The sequence below is a fragment of the Erythrolamprus reginae genome, chromosome Z, assembly GCF_031021105.1.
Source record: "Erythrolamprus reginae isolate rEryReg1 chromosome Z, rEryReg1.hap1, whole genome shotgun sequence".
Lineage (NCBI taxonomy): Eukaryota > Metazoa > Chordata > Lepidosauria > Squamata > Dipsadidae > Erythrolamprus > Erythrolamprus reginae.
The window spans coordinates 145,503,772-145,529,094 of NC_091963.1; the positions used below are offsets into that span (position 1 = coordinate 145,503,772).

The 25,323-nt window shown below is 37.1% G+C and overlaps 2 protein-coding genes across 2 annotated transcripts in view; one reads left to right on the forward strand and one right to left on the reverse strand.

The window, feature by feature from the left end:
• LOC139154299 (uncharacterized) overlaps nucleotides 1-25,323 on the forward strand; it is a 1,065,525-nt gene that overhangs the window by 398,955 nt on the left and 641,247 nt on the right. The gene's annotated exons all lie outside the window — the stretch shown is intronic.
• On the reverse strand, nucleotides 4,165-24,816 carry LOC139153589 (vomeronasal type-2 receptor 26-like). The gene is made up of 6 exons (XM_070727718.1): nucleotides 24,773-24,816; nucleotides 22,951-23,242; nucleotides 21,170-22,033; nucleotides 7,126-7,353; nucleotides 6,546-6,672; nucleotides 4,165-5,063 (listed from the first exon to the last, which is right to left on the reverse strand). Exons 2-6 carry the CDS (start codon nucleotides 23,110-23,112, stop codon nucleotides 4,165-4,167), a joined length of 2,280 nt encoding a protein of 759 aa, XP_070583819.1. The 5' UTR covers nucleotides 23,113-23,242; nucleotides 24,773-24,816.

Here is a 25,323-nt window from a genome sequence, read left to right on the forward strand (position 1 = left end):
GTGCAGCCTTTGGTGTTTGGCCTAGGTAAGAAAACATGGTGATTCCTGTAGGAGATAATTATTTTGTTTTGATGAGAATAAATGGGTAATGGGTCATTTTGGCTAATGGGCCATTTTTTTAAAAAAAAATATGAACAAACACCAGTGAAAATAATATAAGGGAAATTTGCAATATAATTAGTTGTTGAAATTGTTGAAAGTATTTTTTTTGAATTTACAAATATTTATTTTATATCAATTTTTCACAAAATATAACATCACCATATCCAGCAGTATCAGTCATTTATTTCAGGCTTCAGCAAACTACAATGAAAAATAAGGTGGACTGGCTGCAATGACATTAGAAGTTGCTGTTCTACCATGACTGTGTTGATAATTTTAATGATGGTAAAAAGATAAATATACTTAGGTCTCAACTTTTGGGATAGTTCCAAGAATTTTAGGAACCTATTGAACAGGTAAACTTTGTCACCCACCTTGTAAGGGTTATGTTCTATTCTTTTCTTCTTGACTTGTGCCTTACAGGCAGCTCTGGTTTCATCCAGAGCTTTGTGGACAACTGGCCAGGTAGTTTGCAAGTGATTTATCCATTGCCTCAAGGAAGGGATTTCTGGTTCATGTAAGGGCAACTCTGGAATAGTGTTAAATTCTTGTTCTGCGGCTACACTGAAAGGGGTGAAACCTGTGCTAGCATTGCTATAAACCACTTCAGCAAAACACTGTAACTCGGTCCAGTTGTCTTGTTGGTAATTAATAAAACAATGCTCCAGTAGTTCATTTTATTGCCCCATTCATTTACAGATGATAACTAGAACTAAGTCCCTGTTCTGTTCCAAGGAGATCCAAGAAGTTTTCCAGAACCTGGAGATAAATTGGGCCCCTCTATCGGAAATAATACGTTGTGGAGCACCATACAAGTGTTAATGTGTAGTAAAAATAGCTTTGCTTAGGTTTTCGTTGAAGAGATCTTTTGGCATGGTATGAAATAGACCAGCTTTGAGAAGTGATCTGTGACAAACCTGACTATTGTGTTTCTAGAATTCTCAGGCAATTCTATGATGAAATCCATGGAGATCTATCTCCAGGGTCCTGAAGAATCTCCCACCACCTGTATTTGACTTGGGGTCTTTCCTTGCCTGCACTTAGTTGGAACACAAATGAGACAGCTTTCTACATAGCTTTCCACATCCTCCTTTAATGAAGGCCAATAGAGTTGCCATTTTAGCAAGTGTAGAGTTTTTATAAAGCTAAAATGACCTTGCAGTTGATGACCAAAATGACCTGATTGCAGTTGTGACTATGCATACCTTTCACAACTGGAGTTGTGACAAGTCTACATAGTTTTTAATCTTTCTGTCAGGCTTCCAAATAGCATCCACAATTAAAACAGAGTTGGAGGCAAAGTATTCCTCAAAGTTCCAATTTATTAACAGAGTCATGTTGGTACACCTGGGTGAAACACGAGTCTGAAGTTCTTTGAGTTTCACCATCTAGTTGAAAATTCAAGTCAGCTTTTGGTGGTGATGTCACTTTGCAAGGAAGCAAGGGAACAGGGCTCTGCTCCTGAAACTTCTATTTTCTTATGGGGGGGCAGATATGGCAGTGTTGGACTCAGAGGGACTGATTGGTGGAGAGGGGGAGAGCTAGAGACCAAGAGGCAACTCACAATTCCCTCATAAGACAAGGAAAATCCCTTCAACCACGATGAGAAAACAAACTGGCATTTTTGGCCGGCCATAGCAGTACAGCTCGGTGGCCCCATGATTTTTTAGAGTCATTTACAAAAATGAGTTCAACAAATGCAAATTCATTTATACAATAAATTCAATTGCCACATCTAACACCAACCATAACAAATTTTGCTCATATTCTAACCTATTCATTCTTTAATGAACCTGCTCCCATGAACTCCAGGCAGAACTTAAAAGATATCAAGACCAAGGATATCTTGGCTCCTGACTGATACATTGAGTACCTTGTTGACTGCATCAAAAATAAGACCCACAATCCATCTCCCAACATCCAAACCCCACCATAAAAAACTAAGTACACATGCCCCTAATTTCCTCAATACCAACCACTATTGGCCTTAAATGCAAGCTAATTAAAGCAAGAAGCATTGTAAACTAAATGTCTGAATTCTTCCTTTTACTAAATATGGTTATATTTGACATTATATTTGTCTATGAAACATGGCATCCCTCCCTGACTCCATTATCACAGTAAAAGACTATCTTACTTTATCTGTTCTATTGTGAAATCTGTAGTGTGTTGCTATATTCTATAAAAAGTCCCTATTCTTTTGGCAATCTCCCAAATATGCTGCCCCCCCAGTCCTTCTTTTTTCAGACCAGGCATACTCAATTCCTGCAAATATTCTTCATATGTTTTAGCCTCCAAACCCCTAATCATCTTTATTGTTATTCTCTGCACTCTTTCTAGAATCTCATCATCATCTATTTTATTTTATTATATTATATTTTATTATTTTATTATACATTTTATTTTATTATATTTTATAGTGTGGCAGCTATAGAGTGTGGTTTTACTGAGACTTTGTAAAGTGACTCTAGAATTTCATGTGGTCTTGATTCTATCCCCCAATTAATGCAACCAAGGATTCCATAGTGGGGGTTTTTGCCTGGGAAAATTTCATTCAAATAAATTCCCAATATTATTAATACCTGATAAAAGTTTACAGTGGAAATAGATTTATTTCAGCCCCGAGTCTTCAGAGAGGGGTGGCATACAAATCTAATAATACTAGTAATACTAATAATACTAATATTACTAATAATACTATTAATACTAATAATACTAATAATACTAATAATACTAATAATGCTAATGATACTAATAATACTAATATTAATACTACTACTACTACTAATTATTATTATTATTATTATTATTATTATTATTATTATTATTGTTGTTGTTATTGTTGTTGTTATTATTATTATTATTATTAGTATTATTAGTATTATTAGTATTATTAGTATTATTAGTATTATTATTATTATTATTATTATTATTATTATTTCAGCTTGTATTTGTAGAGAGTGAAATATTGGGACCCAGTATGAAAGCTTTTAAAAACAATACAGTTAAATATACAGGATTCACAGTGTATATTACATTTCAAAGGACCATAACAAGGCCAGTCTAATAGCTTTATAACAATGTGTGAGAATAATTCCAAGAGTCCAAATAATAAAGGAGAAAAAACTTTATTTAAAGGAATAAACGGAAAATATCCATCTGTCCCTAGGGTAACTATTCAATACAAAATACAGCACTTTTATATATTTGTCACTGTCTATTCCTTGACTTCCCCCCTTTTGGGCGACTCCATTACCCAGCACTTTCTCTTTTCATTGTTCATCTCCTTTTTTCATGGTATCCCTTAGAACTTCTTGGGGCATTGCAGAAGCAGGTCAATTAATCGTTTATACACAAGAATATGTTACATTGTATTTTATTTGTTCTACAGTCTACACATTATCTCCCTATCTCCTGTTTATTCTTTCTAATGGTTACACATGGGCTGGCCAGATAAATTGAGTACCTGATTTATCATATTTGTTATTTGGGGTTATGTAAGGCAAAAGAGAGGCATAAGATCTTATTATTTTTCTTACACAATGTATCAAATATATATTCATAAACTGGTAGTCAGCTTTTTACTATATTTGCATAATTTTTTAGGAATTGAAAGTGTGAAACTCAAGAAAGTGTCTCTGCAAAAAATGGAGATTATTTGCGCCAATAACTGAAATATTCTAATAGTAACCAAGACAGCTGGATGATAATCAATTTTAACAGGAGTGTTGAAAGAGAGAATGGATTAGGTTAAAGAATCTTGGACAATGATGGAAATGTAGTAACATGAGTAGTTACTGTGGAATAGCTTCAATGTGAATGAATTTTAACAACCTTCTTTAAAAAAGAAAAACAATCTATGTACCTATATGTTTTATAAATACTTTCTTAGACAGCAAACAGATTTTCTATTTTTTTCCAGCATTGTTTTTACACAAATCCTTCTTTGAGAAAAGTAAAAATAAATGTTCCTACAACTTTATATATGTTTTTTTTATAGACTGCATTCTATTTATTTCTTTTTTCAGGAATTTATCTCAGCCAGAAATATTACATTAAGTACTAATTTCTTTTTGTGAGTTGCTTCCTGTGGTTGAGGTGAGGCCGGAAAACAATGATGTAGCATTTGGGCAGGAATATACATCCCAACAATGCAGCACTGGAGGACAAGATGGAGAAGACCTCCACAGCAATCATGGTTTTTCCTTTTGTGCTCAGATAGGCCGGAAAGAAAGAGATCCACACACTGCAGAAGGCCAACATGCTGAAAGTGATGAACTTGGCTTCATTAAAACTGTCAGGCAATTTACGGGCAAGAAAAGCCACAATAAAGCTGGCAATGGCCAAGACACCCATGTAGCCCAAGACACAGTAGAAGAAGAAAGCTGACCCCTCATTGCATTGTAAAATCATTTTTTGGAACTCTGAGTGTATGTCCAACTCTGGGAATGGAGGAAATGTCAACAACCAAAGAATACAGATACATACCTGGAAGAGAGAGCAAGAAAGAACAATACAAACACCCATTCTTTCCCCCACCCATCTCCTCATCTGAGATCCTGGTTCAGTAGCCATGAAAGCCACAACAACAGTGATAGTTTTGGCCAGAACACTAGAAATAGACAATGAGAAAGTAATGCCAAACATTGATTGTCGGAGAAGGCAGATTACTTGGCCAGGCTGGCTGATAAAGAACAAAGAGGAGAGAAAACAGAACAGAAGAGAGACAAGGAGTGTGTAGGTTAAGGACCGGTTGTTGGCCTTGACAATAGGAGTATCCCTATGCTTAAAAATAATTCCAAGTACCAATGAAGTGAGGAAAAATAAACCAAGAGCTGCTGAGGCTAAACAAATTCCTAATGGTTCTTCAAATGTTAGAAACACAACTGCTTTTAAGATACATCCTTTCTTTTCTTTATTCGGATAATGATCTTCTGAACATTGAAAACAGTCATCCATGTCTGGAAGGAAAATCAAGAAATTTGTCATCTAGACCTTCCAAATTATTGAAAATCACATTATTTTTTAAAAAAGAAATATATTTATTAAATATATGTGTTAAAAATGAAACAGAGAAAAATATAAATATAATATAAATATAATATAATTGCATTGGCTGCCGATCAGTTTCTGGTCGCAATTTAAAGTGTTGGTCATGACCTTTAAAGCCCTACATGGCATTGGACCAGATTACCTCCGGAACCGCCTGCTACCGCACGAATCCCAGCGACCGATAAGGTCACACAGAGTTGGCCTTCTCCGGGTTCCATCGACTAAACAATGCCGTTTGGCGGGGCCCAGGGGAAGAGCCTTCTCTGTGGCAGCCCCGGTCCTCTGGAACCAATTCCCCCCAGAGATTAGAATTGCCCCCACTCTCCCTGTCTTTCTTAAACTACTCAAGACTCATTTATACCGCCAGGCATGGGGGAGTTGAGCTAGCCCTTCCCCCGAGGCCATTACAAGTTATGCATGGTATGCTTTTGTGTATGTTTGGTTTTATAATAGGGGTTTTAGTTGTTTTTTATTATTGGATTGTACATGTTGTTTTTATTATTGTTGTTAGCTGCCTTGAGTCTGCGGAGAGGGGCAGCATACAAATCCAATAAATTATTATTATATTATTATTATAATAATACATGACATATCAATCATATGTTGTTTTATGACAGAAATAGAAGAAAGGAGAAAAGGAAGAAAGCGAGAGGATAGGAAAGATACAGTAGAAAGCGGGAGTCTAGGGGAAGGAAAAAAGAAAAGGGGGATTGAGAAAGAAATGAGAAAAGGAGAAGACATGGCAGCTATTTAGCTGGCACTTCTGTAATATATGACTTCTGATTTAAATATGTAGTTGGTGTAAATTTCCTTTGATTTTTGTTAGTTCACTGTATGGTGTTAGTTAAATTTTTGTAGATATTTTTGGTGTTTATCTAACAGGCAAGTTCTTGTCCATGCAGTCAATATTTTAGAGTTTTGTTCATAATGTCAATTGTGTGTCTAAAGTTTGTGTCAATCAATGTCTTTTGTAAGTTATGGGAAAAGTTCGTTTTCGTTTCATGGTGTGTTGCCAGTATATGAAATCGTTGTTGAACAATCTTCTTTTTAAATAATATTTAGGATTTTTTTTATCTTAGCCAATGGTACCATTTCTCCCAGGCCTTGTAGAAGTTGGTTTCATTCCTATTTTGCATCTCCAAAATATTCCCAAATATGTCACCACTCTTCTGGAAATCCAGAAAGCAACCCGGAACTTATTATCACATTTGGGAGACTTGTAAGAACACAAAAAAATACTGGCAAAAAATTAAAAATCTCTTAGATCAGATTACTTCCCAGACCATTCAAATTAAACCAGAACTATGGAGATGGAACATCACATCATTTTTATCCACCCATGTAGTTTACTAAAGACTAATGAAATGTGGTAGAATTTGTACACTTTGTACCGTTTTGATTTGAAATCTTCCCTTCAGCACACAGAACACAGTCATAGCAGCAGAACTGATTTCCCTCAATCTCTTTCTTCCAGGATCCAGGGAAACAAGGGTCATTGCATCGAGAAAGTGGAGGAACCTAATGATAAACATGAAAATGTTTTGGAAAGGAAGTTTTTCAAACAGTTTTAAAACTTTTTTTTTCCATAATGGAATGACATGATTATTGACTTCCCAAAATGATACAGAATTTGACAACTTCGTCAACAACTTTAAATATTGTAGAAATTACAACGATGCAGAAAAACTCTTCTCTAAAGAGCAGGGTAAACAAATAATTACACATATTGACAATCTCATGCAAACATGTCTACTCTTCTGATTTCACCAAATATGAAATCCTACCATTCTAATATCATATTTGTCCATTTGAGGAATACTTGACCATCCACGACATTTGAAAGATGCCATTGTTTTGTTTTGTTTTTAAAAAATAGAAATTACATTTCTAAGAGGACTATGTTTAATATGGAATCATAATGGATTAAAGCATGGATCATAATGGATTGAGGTGAAATCAATAATTCAAAACCTGGTTAAAAGCTGGGTGCCATTTAATTATATCTTCATCAATGAATAATTCCTTTCCTTTTGGAGCCTGTAGATCTATCTTTCCAACTCTAAGTCTCTGAAAGGATTTGTTTGGAAAAGTGATAAAGTTGGTGATGTCGAATCCACCAGTTGCTTCCCTTTTCTCATTCAGGAACATTCTTTCCATTGCTGAATTGTTAAAAGAAATGCCTTGAAGAAATGGATGGAGCTACTTGAAAAGGAATAAAAAAGAGAAGGAAACAAAAACAATATAATGAAAAAGAGAAAACCATTTCCAAGTTTCATTCACTCATTCTTCCTATTCCTAGAATATTAAATTTCTGTGATTAATTATTATCTTTACTTTTTGATTAAAAGTTCTTTGACATTTTGTGATTTGACTGCTGTCCTTTGACCAAATTTTAGAATTTGTGAATCAAGCATTACTCCAAAAATTGATTGATTGATTGGATTTGTATGCCGCCCCTCTCTGGAGGCTCGGGGCGGCTAACAGCAATAATAAGACAGCATATAACAATAATCTAATACTAAAAACAATTAAAAACCCATTATAATAAAAACCAAAATACATACAGACATACCATTCATAAAATTCTAAAGGCCTAGGGGGAAAGGGTATCTCAATTCCCCCATGCCTGGCGGCAGAGGTGGGTTTTAAGTAGTTTACAAAAGGCAAGGAGTGTGGGGGCAATTCTAATCTCTGGGGGGAGTTGGTTCCAGAGGGCTCGGGCCGCCACAGAGAAGGCTCTTCCCCTGGGTCCCGCCAAGCGGCATTGTTTAATTGACAGAACCTGGAGAAGTCCCACTCTGTGGGACCTAACTGGTCACTGGGATTCGTGCAGCAGAAGGCGGTCCCTGAGATAATCTGGTCCGGTGCCATGAAGGGCTTTATAGGTCATAACACTTTGAATTGTGACTGGAAACTGATCGGCAACCAATGCAGACTGCGGAGTGTTGGTGTAACATGGGCATATTTGGAAAAGCCCATGATTGCTCTCGCAGCTGCATTCTGCATGATCTGAAGTTTCCGAACACTTTTCAAAGGTAGCCCCATGTAGAGAGCGTTACAGTAGTCGAGCCTCGAGGTGATGAGGGCATGAGTGACTGTGAACAGTGACTCCCGGTCCAAATCGGGTTGCAACTGGTGCACCAGGCGAATGCCCCCCTCGCCACAGCTGAAAGATGTTTCTCTAATGTGAGCTGTGGATCAAGGAGGATGCCCAAGTTGCGAACCCTCTCTGAGGGGGTCAATGATTCTCCCCCCAGGGTAATGGATGGACAGATGGAATTGTCCTTGGGAGGCAAGACCCATAGCCACTCCATCTTGTCTGGGTTGAGTTTGAGTTTGTTGACACCCATCCAGGCCCCAACAGCCTCCAGGCACCGGCACATCACTTCCACTGCTTCATTGACTGGACATGGGGTGGAGATGTATAACTGGGTATCATCGGCATATTGATGATACCTCACCCCATGACCTTGGATGATCTCACCCAGCAGTTTCATGTAGATATTAAATAGCAGGGAGGAGAGGACCGACCCCTGAGGCACCCCACAAGGAAGAGACCTGGAGGTTGGCCTCTGACCCCCCACTAACACTGACTGCGACCGACTGGAGAGGTAGGAGGGGAACCACTGAAGAACAGTGCCTCCCACTCCCAACCCCTCCAGCCAGCGCAGAAGGATACCATGGTCAAGAAGCACCAGGACAGAGGACAAGCCCCAGTCCCAAGCTCGCCAGAGATCATCCATCAGCGCGACCAAAGCAGTTTCCGTGCTGTAGCCGGGCCTGAACCCAGGCTGTTGAGGACCTATATAATCAGATTCTTCCAAGGACCGCTGGAGTTGGAGAGCCACCACCTTCTCAACAACCTTCCCCATAAAGGGAAGGTCGGAGACTGGACGGTAGTTATTGAGCATGGCTGGGTGCAGGGAAGGCTACTTGAGGAGGGGCACACAAGTGCCTCCTTATAAGGAGCTGGAAAGGACCCCCTTCCCAAGGAGGTGTTGACAATCTCCTGGACCCAGCTCTTTGTCACCTCTCGACTGGCCGAAACCAACCAAGAGGGACACGGATCCAGTAGACAGGTGGCGGAACTCACAGCTCCAATGGCCTTGCCACTTCATCAGGTGTCACCAAGTCAAACTCCCCCCAGACAGATGGACAAAGATGTTTAGCCCCAGTCACCTCAACTGACTCGTTGTCAGTCGACTCTGTTTTACAATTGGAGTCGAGGTCCGCTCAGATCCGAGTGATTTTATCAGCGAAAAATGTGTTAAAATCCTCGGCACTACTCTGCAAGGGCTCCCCAACTCCCCCTGGTTAAGAAGGGAGCGGGCTACCCTAAACAGAGCGGCCAGGCAGGATTCCGCTGATGCAACCAAGGCGGCATGATACGCGCATCTTGCCGCCTTGAGCGCCACTTTGTAAGTCTTAATATGAACTCTTACAAGTGTTCGATCGGATTCGGACTTACTCTTCCTCCATCGCTTCTCTAGACGTCTCTTCTGGCGTTTCAACTCCCAGAGCTACTCATTGAACCATGGACCTCTACGGGGTCTAGAGCCACAGAGAGGTCGCAGCAGCGCAATTCGGTCAAGGGCCTCCGCTGCAGCCTTATTCCAGGCCTCAGCCAGAGACTCTGCTGAACTGTGGACGAGTGTATCTAGAAGAACCCCATGTGCCTTCTGAAAGCCTTCTGGATCCATCAGGCGCCTGGGGCAGAACAACCTAATTGGTTCCGCCTCCCTGTGGGGGAGGATTGGAGCCAGGAAGTCAAGCCGCAGTAGAAAATGGTCTGACCATGACAAAGGCAACACTTCTAAGCCCCTTAGTCTCAGATCATTACTCAGTTGCTCAGAGAGGAATACCATGTCAGGTGCGTGCCCCCCCTCGTGAGTCGGACCCTGTACTACTTGGGTCAGGTCCATGGCTGCCAGTCCAGAGGATTCCCCAAGCGATGGCAGGTTGAAGTCCCCCAAGACAATAAGTCTAGGAAACCCGGCAACCTCCTCGAGTAGCACAGGCAGGGATTGTGCCACACAGCTGGGAGGCAGATACATGAGAAACAAGCCCACCTGAACTCCTAAGTCCAACTTCAACAGGAGGGACTCGCAACCCACAATCTCTGGAGCAACGAGTCTACGCAGGCAAAGGCTCTCCCTGGCTATAATAGCCACTCCTCTCCGCCTTCCCTCTGGTCGAGGTTGATGCCATTTCTGAATCCCGGCTGGGCAAATTTCAGAGAGAGGAACTCCTCCATCCAGGCCCTGCCAGGTTTCAGTTACACATGCCAGGTGTAAGATAGTTGCAAGATAGTTCAGTTTGTTTCCCATTAAAGGTTCACAAACCACATAGAAATGTCTTGGAGAAATGATTATTTTTGAAGCAGACAAAAACTCCTTTTTTTTCCTTTCCTACAACCCTTCTCCCTCTTCTCTTCCCTCTACCCCTCTACCCCTCTTACTTTTCTTTTGCTCCCTTCTATTCTCCTCCACATCCCTTTTCTTTCTCCTACTGCTTTCCTACTTCCTCCTCGTCCCTTCTCTTCTATTCCTTTTTCCCCTCCTTAACCTCCTCCCCCTTTCTTTTTCCTCTTCCTCTTCTTCTTCCTCTTCTATTGTGGTGTTCTTTTATTGTAATTAATCTCGAGATGGTTTTCCAACAGTTTCAATTCATTACTTTTTAACATCAATTTTCTTTTCTATTTCTTCTTCACATTTCTCACTCAATAATGAATTCCATTTTTAATATATGTATTTCCAGTATAACTTTTCTTTATTTCCCATTCCCTCTTCCAGTTCAAGTGTGTTATCTGTACACAAATCCAATAAGTATTATTATTATTATTATTATTATTATTATTATTATTATTATTATTATTTCTCCTTAATTCCTATTTTCCCTCTATTCATTCATATTTTTTCCAACCATTCATAAAATCTTTACCATGTCTTGTAATATAACGATTCCTTGTTATTTTGTTAATCTATGTTCAATTCTGCACAATTTTTTTAAAAAAATATATGTGTCCTCCTTCAGGTATATTTGGTGTTTTCCAATTTTGCACAAATACAATTCTTGCTGTTACTACATGTACAGTCAAATAAGTATCTTCTTTATTTTATTTTTCTGGTAAGATACCAAATAGGAATATTTCTGGGCTTAATTCTACCTTACATTTTAACATTTTTAAAAACCACATTTGTATTATAATCCAAAAATGTCTTGCTTTTGTGCATGTCCACCACATATGATAATAAGATCATGGAATTTGATGACACTTCCAACATTTTCTCCAGTGATATGTACCTTCTATAAAATATTTTATATGAATTTTCTTTATTTTCTATTTCCATTCTTAATTTGTAATTTCTTTCCCATAGCTGTTGCCATTTTTCTAATTCAATCGTTTAATCAATTGTTGCTCAAGCTATCGTTGTTTCTTTTACCACTTCTTCCATTTTTACCTGTAGCAAGTAGTTATTTGTGGTTTTTTAAATCATTTTTCACCTGTTCCTATCAGTATCTCACCCAGTTCTGATTTTCCAAAATTAAAACAAGCTTACATTTCTCAATTAAACCCATTCCTTCAACCATGTTAGCATTGCCACTTGATAAATATCTCAGTTCGGTAGCCCTAATCCCCCTCTAAGTCTTGTATCCTGCAACATTTTAACATTTATTCTTGCTTTCTTCCCTTGCCTCATATATTTCCATATTATTTTATTCAATCCTATTTTTTTCTCCAGTTTTATCAGTATTGTCTGGAATAAAAATAAAATGTTTGTCAAAATATTCATTTTGATTAAAGCTTCCCCCCCCCCATTAGTGATAGTTGTGGGTTTTTCCTCTTATCTAAGTCAGTCTCAATTTTATTTCTCAATATATAATAATTATATTCTTTTATTGTTGTACATTTGGCTGATGATTGGATACGCATATATTTAACTTTCTTGTTTATGTGTATGCCTAGCTGCTCCACTATTTTATTCTTTTGTTTTTCCATCATATTTTTTACTATTTTTTGTGTTTTATTTTTATTGATTTTCAGTCCCACCACTTTTCCATATTACTCTACTTGTCTCATTAATCTTGGGCCTGTTTCTACTGGATATTTCATAATAAACACAAAGCTTGTAATTTAAATTCTTCTTTTCTAAGTTTGATTCCTTTTATTTCCTCATCCTGTCTTATCTTTCTATTTAGCATCTCTAATGTTAGAATAAACAATAGTGGAAACAGCAGACATCCTTGTCTTGCATGTTTTCCTTTTTAAAAATAATTTCCCCCCAAACAATCAATCCATATACCTTTACATGTTACAGTATTGTAAACACATGCTTATAGTTTACATTTTTCATTCAATCATTTATATATTCTTCATTTCAGGTATATTTTCATACAATTATTGTACTAATAAAAATATTATATAAGTCTAGTTTTGTCTTATGAGATATCCAATATTCAATTTCCAACTGCTTCACCCCAAATCAAATGTTATCAATTGAATTAAACATTCATCATGATAGTTCTTTTTTTTAATTAATATTTTTATTGATTTTTATAATATAAAACACACACACAACGAATAACATATAACATATGCTCAGTGATCCCACCACCAGGTAATCAATCATACCCCACCACCAGTTGGGGGTATTTCTTGTATAAATCATTTAAACAAAAGAGTGAGATATTTCTTTACATATTATAGAGTAATTCCAACTTGTTTCTTATAGCTTGGTCTTGGATCCTACTCGCCGTATATCATCTTACCTTGTCCCATCGTCCCATCAGCTGTTGCAAATCAGTTTCATTAATCAAATTCATCCTTTTATCCATAATCTTGAATTGAATGTGGTCCACCATATACCTATACCTATTTTGCATTGTCCATTTTGTCACGTCTTTCCACCCCAAGACTATTACCACCTAAGTGCTTTCTATTGCTGCTTGTTTTATTTCTCTGTATTCTCCCATCTCACTACTTTTTGCTAATACTGCCATTTCCTTAGTAATCGTCCATTTTATATTTAATATCCTATTAATATCCTCTTGCACTTTTTGCCAAAAGTTCTGCACCACTGGGCATTCCTAGAGCATATGCATAAATACTCCTTTATCTTGGCACCCATGCCATCAGATACCTTTAACGTTCTGCTGAAAGTGTGCAAGTTGAACGGGTGTGTAATACCACTTATGTAATATTTTTCTTCTCATTTCCCTAACTCTTGTATTCTTGATTTTCCTTATATTCTCTACTGTATTTTCCATCTCTTGCACCTCTACTTGTATTTCATTTTGCCACCATTTAGTCAATCCTTGGATCACATCACCGTCTGACTTCACTAACATCATATATATATATATATATATATATATATATATATATATATATATATATATATATGTAGATTGTTCTGAGTTCGGGTTTTGCCCTGTGTAATGTTTTGCATGTCTATGCGACGTTTCGGTGAAATCACATTCACCATCATCAGGCTGGAGTTCATCAGGAACTCCAGCCTGATGATGGTGAATGTGATTTCACCGAAACGTCGCATAGACATGCAAAACATTACACAGGGCAAAACCCGAACTCAGAACAATCTACATACATATACCCGTGAAAATTTACGAAAACAAATATATATATATATATATATTTTTTTTTTTTTCTTATGTCGGATGACCCTGGTATATTTCCAAGGAACGTCACAGCTCCTCTTTTTTTGCCTATAGGCCCAGCCCAGGGCCACTGCAAGGCAGTAATATATCTATAGCCGACAAACTATATTTTGTATGTGTTAAATGTTTATAGCTGGAATTTAAAATTAAGGGAGACCAGGATAGATCTATTTCGGCCTTATTAGGCCTCATCAGCTGGCCACACCCATTCTTTTACTGGGATTCGATCTGGGAAGCTTCTGCATTGTAAAGCAGAGAGCTAGCAATTAGACCCATCCGATCTGAATCCATCCAGCTTTGTACCAGGGAGGGGTATATGTTTTTTCTTATGTCGGATGACCCTGGTATATTTCCAAGGAACGTCACAGCTCCTCTTTTTTTGCCTATAGGCCCAGCCCAGGGCCACTGCAAGGCAGTAATATATCTATAGCCGACAAACTATATTTTGTATGTGTTAAATGTTTATAGCTGGAATTTAAAATTAAGGGAGACCAGGATAGATCTATTTCGGCCTTATTAGGCCTCATCAGCTGGCCACACCCATTCTTTTACTGGGATTCGATCTGGGAAGCTTCTGCATTGTAAAGCAGAGAGCTAGCAATTAGACCCATCCGATCTGAATCCATCCAGCTTTGTACCAGGGAGGGGTATATGTTTTTTCTTATGTCGGATGACCCTGGTATATTTCCAAGGAACGTCACAGCTCCTCTTTTTTTGCCTATAGGCCCAGCCCAGGGCCACTGCAAGGCAGTAATATATCTATAGCCGACAAACTATATTTTGTATGTGTTAAATGTTTATAGCTGGAATTTAAAATTAAGGGAGACCAGGATAGATCTATTTCGGCCTTATTAGGCCTCATCAGCTGGCCACACCCATTCTTTTACTGGGATTCGATCTGGGAAGCTTCTGCATTGTAAAGCAGAGAGCTAGCAATTAGACCCATCCGATCTGAATCCATCCAGCTTTGTACCAGGGAGGGGCCTATAGGCAAAAAAAGAGGAGCTGTGACGTTCCTTGGAAATATACCAGGGTCATCCGACATAAGAAAAAACATATACCCCTCCCTGGTACAAAGCTGGATGGATTCAGATCGGATGGGTCTAATTGCTAGCTCTCTGCTTTACAATGCAGAAGCTTCCCAGATCGAATCCCAGTAAAAGAATGGGTGTGGCCAGCTGATGAGGCCTAATAAGGCCGAAATAGATCTATCCTGGTCTCCCTTAATTTTAAATTCCAGCTATAAACATTTAACACATACAAAATATAGTTTGTCGGCTATAGATATATTACTGCCTTGCAGTGGCCCTGGGCTGGGCCTATAGGCAAAAAAAGAGGAGCTGTGACGTTCCTTGGAAATATACCAGGGTCATCCGACATAAGAAAAAACATATACCCCTCCCTGGTACAAAGCTGGATGGATTCAGATCGGATGGGTCTAATTGCTAGCTCTCTGCTTTACAATGCAGAAGCTTCCCAGATCGAATCCCAGTAAAAGAATGGGTGTGGCCAGCTGATGAGGCCTAATAAGGCCGAAATAGATCTATCCTGGTCTCCCTTAATTTTAAATTCCAGCTATAAACATTTAACACATACAAAATATAGTTTGTCGGCTATAGATATATTACTGCCTTGCAGTGGCCCTGGGCTGGGCCTATAGGCAAAAAAAGAGGAGCTGTGACGTTCCTTGGAAATATACCAGGGTCATCCGACATAAGAAAAAACATATACCCCTCCCTGGTACAAAGCTGGATGGATTCAGATCGGATGGGTCTAATTGCTAGCTCTCTGCTTTACAATGCAGAAGCTTCCCAGATCGAATCCCAGTAAAAGAATGGGTGTGGCCAGCTGATGAGGCCTAATAAGGCCGAAATAGATCTATCCTGGTCTCCCTTAATTTTAAATTCCAGCTATAAACATTTAACATATATATATATATATATATATATATATATATATATATATATATATATATATATTTGTTTTCGTAAATTTTCACGGGTATATGTATGTAACATTGCTAACATTCCATTTACAACAACACAAAGATTGGAACTTCAGCCTGATGATGGTGAATGTGATTTCGCCGAAACGTCGCATAGACATGCAAAATATTACACAGGGCAAAACCCGAACTCAGAACAATATCTCTCTCTCTCTCTCTCTCTCTCTCTCTATATATATATATATATATATATATATATATATATATATATATATATATATATATATATATATATATTGCTTGCGCCTTTGTACTCTCAGTTTTTTCTCTTATTATTTTCTCTAGCTCTATCTCCTCCCTAAATAGTGCTTCTTTATTCTTCCTTTCATTCAGATATTTACATATTGCATTTATTTGTAGCCATCTTCCCTCCTCCTGTGACCGAGCTCTGAACATCTTGTTCTCTTGAAGCACCAAAATGGCAGCTGGGAAACCCCGAGTAAACTTTTTTCCAATTTGATATAGGTGGCTTGAAATTGGGCGTAAGGCAGCCCTTGCTCTCAAGGTTTCCCAAGAGAGATCTCTCAGAACTCTTATCTCGTTCCCATCTTGTTTAAGGCTGGCACACCTTTTCAAATATTTGTAAATGTCCTCAGCTTTTTTCTCGCTGACCAAAGCCATAACAATGTCTCTTTGCCTCTCCTGGTTTCTACGTGGGACAGCCCAATGGACATGTAAAATATCATCAGAAAGAACCTGAGCACCCTGTGCTTGCATCCAACCTAGAATTAATTTTGAACCTGAAGCAAACTCTGGTCTAAATCCCCTAGATGTAAATTCCTTCTTCTTTGGCGATCTTCCAAATTAGCAATTCTGTAATTCAATTGTTTAAAAATCTCATTTTGAATATTAGCTTGTTTTTCCAAACTTTGAATTTTTTCCCCATTAGTGATGCCACTAATGATCTTTCTTAACTGTTTTAAAGTCCAAAGAAAGATTTCCCAAAGCCGAATCCACTTTCTGAAACCTATGTTCAAAGCCTGAAACAATTTGTAATAGCTGATCCAGCTTCATCTCGATCTTGCCGAGGATAGGTTCAGACCCTTCAGCCATTTTATTAAGATTGATTGTACTCACTCGTAATAGCGAAAGAAGTCCCGTCTTCCTTAGAAACTCAGATCTTAGATTCTCTTTGAACTCCTGAGAATGCTTTACTCCACTGCTTTCCTTCAAGAAGGATTTATGATGTTTTAAGGAGGAATTTCACCTTTATTTAATATATCACAATTAGAGCTTGAAAATGAGCACGTCTAGCCTTGATGCATGCGCAATCCTTCCCCATGATAGTTCTTCTTCAAGTGCCTTTTAATATTATCCTGTTGTGAGCCACTCTGAGTCCTCGGAGAGGGGTGGCATACAAATCTAAATTATTGTTGTTGTTGTTGTTGTTACTATTATTAATTATTATTATTATTATTATTATTATTATTATTAAGCCATATTTGCTTATTCACCTATTTATGAATCTTCATTTATCATTCGTTTTCCCCCACTCTAAAAACAGTACTCATTTGTATAGTTTTTTTAAACCAGTATTATAGTTCTCATATCAATCTTCATTATTTTATCAACCATTATATAAATATTTTAATATATTTTCTACTTGTATCTATAAGTTATCTCATTTATGACATAATGCATAATTCTTAGTTCTTAATCACACAAAAAATGAATTTGAGCTTTTCCAATCTTTAGGTATTCATCTCTAATACTAGAAATCAATATCTACATAAACAAAGCAAAAAACGTGGGGGTTTTCCATTCTTGATTAAACAATTATATTAATTTATAGGTATTAAAATCTAAACAATTAACAAACTTATTCTAATTTAATCAATAAATTGGTTATAATATAAGAAAGCTAAACTAGTAAAAAGAAAAAAAAACTTTCTTCAAAATTTCATTACTTCTCATCCATTTCCTTTTATTTTCTCAGCCATTTCCTTTTTGATTTTGTACTGCCTCCATCCCTCACTCCATATTTCCTTCCAAATTTTTCCAACCACTTTCTTTTTGTATTTGTAATCTCTCAATCTCCCTTTCCTTGTATTATTCCCAATCTTTCTTTTATTCCCAATCGTTCCACTCTTCTCTTTCTCAACTCAATTTTCTGTAAAAAAAAGAAGAAGAACAAAACAACCAACTGCTTTCCTCCCTCCTTTTATAACCTCATGCTGCTCAATCTCCTCCTCCACATCACTAGTTTGAACATAATCATTTTTAAAATCATTTTCTCCTTCATCCAAATAAGCCCCAATAACATCATTGTGCTTATCATGTTGTTTATCTACATTATCATTTATCAAAGTGTCATTATCAATATTCTTCTTATTTTCTATTGTTGTCTCCTCCATTCCTCCATTATTTTCTTTGTCCCATTCAATAATTCCAAAGGCTCTTCCAAGATCATCAAGAAATTTCACTTTTGCAGGGACAGTTCAGTTGCAATTTCAGTTCTCAGCTTTCCTTCAAAGTTATCATCAAGTCTCACATCAAACAAGCACCAAATTTCACTATCAGTTCAGCTGCTAATGTATTGTATTCCACAGCCTTCTGTATTTAATTACTATTCAGTTCATCCCCACTAAGATCCAATTATTCTTTCCAAGCAATAACAAGTTGAAGGTCTATTTTAAAAAGTCCTCTCCTTTCTTACTTTCCATTCATCCCCCCAAAAAAGAATCTGGGCAAGAAACTAAAACAATTTTCCACCGTAGTGAATATTTCTACAACCACTAGATGGTATCTTCTGTTCCGCCCTCCAGATCTGCCCTTCTTGCTTAGTCCCTTTATTGTCATTTATTTATTTTTCTTACATTAAATCTACTCCAATTTTCAAATTCCTTCAAATTTCAGTCAAAATCTTTTTAAGTTTTGTCCAATTTTTTGAAATAGTTCAAAATCTTTAATTCATGGGCTTTAGTTGAATATCCCCTCTACTTTTATTTCTCTCTTGTATTCACATACCCAAATGGCCATGTCTTCATTTTCGGTCCTTTTTGTTCCCTTTTGGCTTTTTTGGCAAACTCCACTCACCTGCCTCCTCTCTTCAACAACTCCAGCCAAAACCTCAGTTCTTCTTCCCAGATAACATCAATCTCACAATACCAATCCTTGCAAGAGCAACCACCGCAGCTAAGGATGATGCAAATGTCGTCTCCTGTCGCCGTCAACTGAGCGAACTGCTCCGGCTCCCTGGGAGAGGTTGCCCTTCCCCCCAGTCCACCAGCAGATTCCCCTCTTTTTCCTCACCCCTCCTGGCTGGTTCTGACCCAGTTCCAAAAGGATCAGGTCTCCCGAAGGAGGGGTATCGGAGTTCCCCTACGGAGCGAGGGGAGACTCTGTGCCGCCATGGCATTGGCCACACCCCCTTCTCCAGGTATGCTTTCTTATATTCACTTTTTCTGTCATTTCACCATTGACTACCAATTTAGGCAATAGATCATTATATATAGTTTTTATCATATTACAAAGTTTTCCTCAAACCCATCATTTGTAGTCACCTATAATAAATTTCCAATTCACATTGTCAAAGATCTTCTGTGTATCTAAAAATAATAATGCCATTTATTTCTCTGGATGTGTTTCATAGTATTCCAGTGTATTTAATATTGTTACCATATTGTCTCTTATCTGCCTTTTCGGTAAGAATTCATTTATTTAAGGTTTTAGTTGCTTTAGTCACTCTTATCTCTCTTTGTTCTTTTATCTCTTCAGTTCAAGTTCCTTCTCTTGCTTCTCTTTCCTCTTCTTCAGTCATCTCTTTTGGTTTTTTCTCCTCTTGGCTTCTAATCCACCATTCCTTTTTCATTTTCTCTATTACTGCCAAGTTCTCTCCTTTTTCTTCTTCTACATTTTGAAATATTAAGTAGAAATCAGCCTTAACCATCTGTAAGGCTACTATTGTCTTTTCCTGGTTCTTTCCATATGTAGTCAATCTTTGGTCCATCTCTTCATTGTTTTTCTGTCATGTCAGATTTTTTTCCACTTTCTGCACTCTGTTTTTCCCATCATCTCTTTTATGTCCTTTAATTCTCCCTCTACCTTTTCTATCTTCTCACTTATTCTCCTTATTTCTTCTTTTACCTCTTTTTTATCTTCATGTAATATAATCCTCATCAGTCCAAAATTCAAAAAGAAAAAAAAAACAGTTCCCAATAATACAAATAAAAGAATAAGAACAAAATTATCACAGAATAAAATTTCTTAAACTCCAAATATAGAGAGTAAAATTACCAGACCATAACAAAGTCTAATTATAGAGTATATAAAAGTAGAGTTAAAAGCAAATACCATATTTTTTGGAGCATAAGACACACCTCAGTTTTTTGGGAGGACAATAGGGAAAAGAATCTGCTTACCAGATATTTATCTGGTTAGCATCCTTAATCTGTTGAGTTTCAGCACCTCATTTTATCACCTGGTTAGTGCTTTTAAAAAACCTTATTTGGAGAGAGTAACAATGAAAGAGCAACAATGAAAGAGCTTGCAAGCCAATATATAAAGAGCAGAAACAAAACTATATCCACCTGTTGTTTACCAAAATTGTCAAGGTCATTATTATTTTTTTGTTTTCCCTTTCTACTTTTTTCTTTTTTCTGCTGCTAAATGGCCCTGCAGCTTAACTTTTGTCCAAAAAAATTCCACTTTTCACAATCATAATTAAAAAAAGAAAGTAAATAATATAATACTAATTCCAATTTGCTTTCAACCAATCTGTAATTTAATCTTCATAATATTAGCTTATTCAATCAATTGCTTTTTTGGATCCTCATTCTTCTTAGTTTTTAATTGCTGTGAAAGGGCAACCATTATTCCATACCTCTTCACTTTTCCTTGCCAAACATTTCTTTATATGATTTTCTTCTTCAAAGGAGGAACCACTTAAAATCAGAGTCACTTTGCATACAAGCCAAAAGTAGATAGAACTCACCCAGATGATTCACATGGCTTTCTTTTTTCCTTCCAAGAGGAAGGAATTGACAGCTTGCCCTGACTGTCTTTCAAACCACCCAGTCTGAAGCTCTTTGCCAGTCTTCCAGGGATAATACAGTTCCATGTTTCCACCAGCCTATGCCCCAGTTCTTTGTCTTCCCTACAGGAAGACTATGGCCTTAGAGATCCTAAAAAATAACTTGAATTCAGCACTTTTCTACAGAAAGTTCTAGAGTTCTGTAGTTTTTCACTGGTAGCCATGCCCATCCTCTCTAGATTGTTTTCACATACTTGATTCCACATGCAGAAAACATTAAGGCATTCTGCAATGGGATCAAAACATAATTTTACATCAAACTTCTTATTGAAAAGCAGAGTCCAATATAAAGGGAATACCTGCCAAGGCTGGAGATGTGGAAGGTCAGGATTTTTATACCTCATAGTTTTTTTTCTATTGAAATGCAGTGTGCTTAGAGCCTGCAAAGCATAAGCCACAACATAAACAGCATTGTAGATGCTGTAGCTTTGGCCAGTCATCTCCATTTCAAAGACAGGTCCAGGGAGATCCTCAAGCTTCATTTCCCCAGTGCACGGCTTACTATGCATTTCTTCTAATTCTGGTTTTGGAAGTGAACAATCAAATGCTTGTTCCCAAATTTCCTGCAGAAACCTATCTCTAGAGACTGAAAGAGGATTTAAAGTCTGAAGAAATTCCTTGAAACCTGCAACTGCTCTTGAATGAACAGTGAAAGAAATAGACCCATGGAACATGTGGAGATCCCAGCTGATTTGAAATCCTGATAATATGAAATCAATCTGTGCAGTCATGATCCACACCCTTCTAAATAATGCAATTTCCTTGCTTCCAGGATCTATTATAAATGTCAAAATTCTCAGCCACATAATTGTTACTGATTCTCCATAGACAAGAAATGCATTGGCTCTGCTATTTATCCAATTCATGGTAATATTAAACAAAGTTTGAATTACTTCTGGAAAGTCTTCCATGTGGATTAGTTGCAAAAGCCTTTGTATGAATGATGGGCAGATTCCATTCTCTGAAAGTAAGGGCTGCATTTTATGTAAGAAATTTTCTCCATTGTCATTATCAACAGCAAATATTCCAATCCATGACCACTTGAAATGATGAAGCAGTTGGATAATCCCATTGTACTGATGGCCCTCTTTGGGGACCATGTAATAAAGTGAAGAGAGTTTACTGGTCTCAAATTCCTCTTGGGGTAATGAGCCATATGTCAGCTGCAAGAAAGTGGAGTACTATTCCCTTGAGTTGTTCGATAAAATCTGATTTTCCTTTCTAATTTTTAATATACAATACATGCAAGGAACGAATTAGTTTCCTGAAATTCTTCTAAGTATAATTATGGAAAGGAATTTATTGGAATTATTTCAAACACATATAATTGATCAATTGTTTTGATAGAAGCAAAGAATACTACATTCAAATCGTTCCTCAGGTATGCAATGTCTGTGGATGCCCACTTTTTATATTGGGCACTTTACTTTCAAAATTATGCTAACCAATAGGTCAAGGATAACATCTAAATATAAAAGTTTATCTTTAATGGTTCTTAATTAATACAAAAGAACACCAAGAATAGAATATTTCTCTCTCTCCCTCTGTCCCTCCCTCTGCCATCTCTCTCTCAAAGCATCCTTGTAGGTCATCTAATTGAACCTCCTGTTCGAGTAGAAATTTACATCACCCCAGACAAATGACAGTCCAATCTCTTCTTGAAAGTCTCAAGTGTTGGAGTGTTCACAACCTCTGCAGGCAAACCGTTCCACTGCTTGATTGCTCATACCATTAGAAATTTCCTCCTTGTTGTTAGGTTAAATCTCTCTTTGGTCAACTTCCATACATTGTTCCTTGTCTGGCTTTCTGGTGCTTTGGAAAACAACCTGACCCCCCTTCTCTGTATGGCAGCCCCTCAAGTATTGGAAGACTGATATCATGTCTCCCCTAGTCCTTCTCTTCGCTAGACTATTCATGTCCAGTTCCTGCAGCCTCTCTTTGTATGTTTTAGTTTCCAGTTCTCTTCTCATCCTGTTTGCTCTCTTTTGCACCTTTTCTAATGTTTCAATGATTTTTTTTTTGTAGTGCAGTGACCCAAACTAAATATAATGTTTTTCCCTTTGGCCCTTTCATAACTTACTTGTGGAATTTTGAAGAATCCTGTAATTTCAGCAACATGAGATGATGTGACAAAATCCAGTCCTCCAATGATAGCTATGAGATTCTTTTCACTATCACACTTGTAGTTAGAGACAAATTCCTGGGATTTGAAAAGTAGGTCCAAAGTGGTGCAATAGGTCATTCTTGAATTGTAGTAACTGTCATAGATGTGGAACCCAAGTGTCACATTAGGTAAAATCTGGGAGTCTTCATTGATCTCCTTTACAGCAAAGGCCAATGCGAGGATATGCTGGTAGAATTTGGTTATTGCACTGCAAATGATTTAAATTACCCAGTTGAAAGAAAAAAATGACAATTGTTATAAGGGGACATCATTTCTGTATGAATAAGAATTCTTTTTTGATAGTAGTAAAAAGAAAACCACTTTTTCTAACTTTCTTAATATTTTCTGCAAAGAATCCTTGGTGCTGTCTGAGTTTGATGGCTTTTTGCAGACATTTCATTATTCCAATAGGTAATATCATCACTGCCCTGCACTGATAATGTTATCTAGTTTGCATAATGAAACATCTGCAAGAAAGCAGCACATCACAGAGAACACCAAGGGTCCCTCATTTCTATCCTGAACTAAAATATTCTCCTTTATTGGTAATTTTTACAGAGTTCAAATTGATTTTACACATTTCCATGACATCTGAGAAATATGTACTTCAACAAATACAAGTAGCCACTTTTTCAAACAAGTATATTTTCTATGATGTTTTAAAAATGGTTTGTGAACAGATTCAAGAGGTATGACTTATTTGCTCTATGTATGATTTGTGAGGAGAGATAATGCCAAATCTTTCTAAAAATTATTTTTATCCCAGAAAATCTTCATTTATGACTTCCAACATGGAGACTATTTTCAAAGTACTATATTTATTTTCTATGATGTTTTCAGAAAATGGTATATGAACAGATTCTGCGGAAATCACTTATTTCCTGTATTTTTTTAGAACTTAGAATTACTTTATTTGTCATTTTGAATGTATCTAATTGGCATACAATAAAGTGAAATTTTGTTACATACAGCTCTCAAAGTGTCACTACCTCTACTATACACTACATAAATATAACAAAACAAACAAATAAATACAAAATCATGTCTATACCCACATATATTATATGACACAGAGAAACAATAAAGCCTAGTTCAGATGAATAAATGTACTTGGTAAGAAAAAGAATTGAGCAGTAAGCATATAGTGCTTATCAACAGTATCCTGAATAACAGGAAGCCAGCTTCTTGGCTGTCCTTTTCACTCTCTGAATGGGCTTTCTATCTGAGGCATTGCTGTCACCAAAATAAACCTGTAATCAGTGAAGGGCTACCAAATTTTTTACTACCATACTGCGGGTGTGGCATATGCAGGACACCCTGCATTTCCTTTCAACATCTTTCAGTGCAAATTGGGTGCTCTGAGGTGGAGCTCCAATTTCACTACCCCACTTGAGTTCCCCCCATCCGGGCAGTAGCCCACCCCTGCCGGCTATGCACTTTGTTAATACATTCCCAATTATGCCTCTGTAAAAATTGTGCCTCTCTATGTACATTTTGTGAGGAGAAATAATGCGAAATCTTTCTAAAAATTATCTTTATCTCAGGAGATAACTGAAATTTTGTTCATTTCATGTGAAAGACTCTAAAATAATGTAAAGAAGGTTATTTCTTCTTTCATAATATGATACAATTGAAAGAAAGGCATGGATTATATTAAAAACCATGCATTTGTGCACAAATAACTTTTTAGTCATATTTTTGAAAATCTAGGTAACATGAGAAAGAGAAAAAATATTACATTGGTACGTCGTAAGGTTTTATAAAAGGGTTTTCTCTAAATTTAATTTCAAAAAAGTGGTAACCCATGACAGATGTCATGCCACCAACGATGAAGTTACCAGGCTGGTACCACTCATGTGGAACAAAGAAAGCATCATTTGCAGGGCAGCTCTTAATAAGAATTTTATGCACCAAAAACATGAGAAAAAGCATCTTCATGCTTTTCTTATTGTGAAAATGGTTTGCCTTCCATCCTACTGATCAGGAAGTACACATAATTCAATTCTTCATCTACAGATTGATCCGAAGTTCAGATCTGAGAATGCACCAAATGAGAATACAGTTTTCTATTTGAAGATCCACATAAGTGCAAAATTGTATCCTGAATTCCATCCAGATTTGAATAGCTACTCTGGAAGAAGAGAGCAGAGGGTAGAAACCCTGATATCTTGACTGTTTCTGAATATAATTTTCTTCTGTGCATTTTGTATTTTGGCCTAGCTAAAATAACATGGTGATTCACATAGGTGATAATTATTTTGTTTTGTTGAGATAATAATTGGCTAGTTA

What these genes read in the sequence shown, in the direction of transcription:
- LOC139153589 (XM_070727718.1), bottom strand. Translation starts at nt 23,112, where the DNA reads ATGACCTATTGCACCACTTTGGACCTACTTTTCAAATCCCAGGAATTT. An exon ending in GATTCTTCAAAATTCCACAA is followed by an intron (nt 22,034 to 22,950) that starts GTAAGTTATGAA and finishes ACTTTCTTGCAG; the next exon opens with CTGACATATGGCTCATTACC. An exon ending in CACATCTCCAGCCTTGGCAG is followed by an intron (nt 7,354 to 21,169) that starts GTATTCCCTTTA and finishes CTTTTCAAGTAG; the next exon opens with CTCCATCCATTTCTTCAAGG.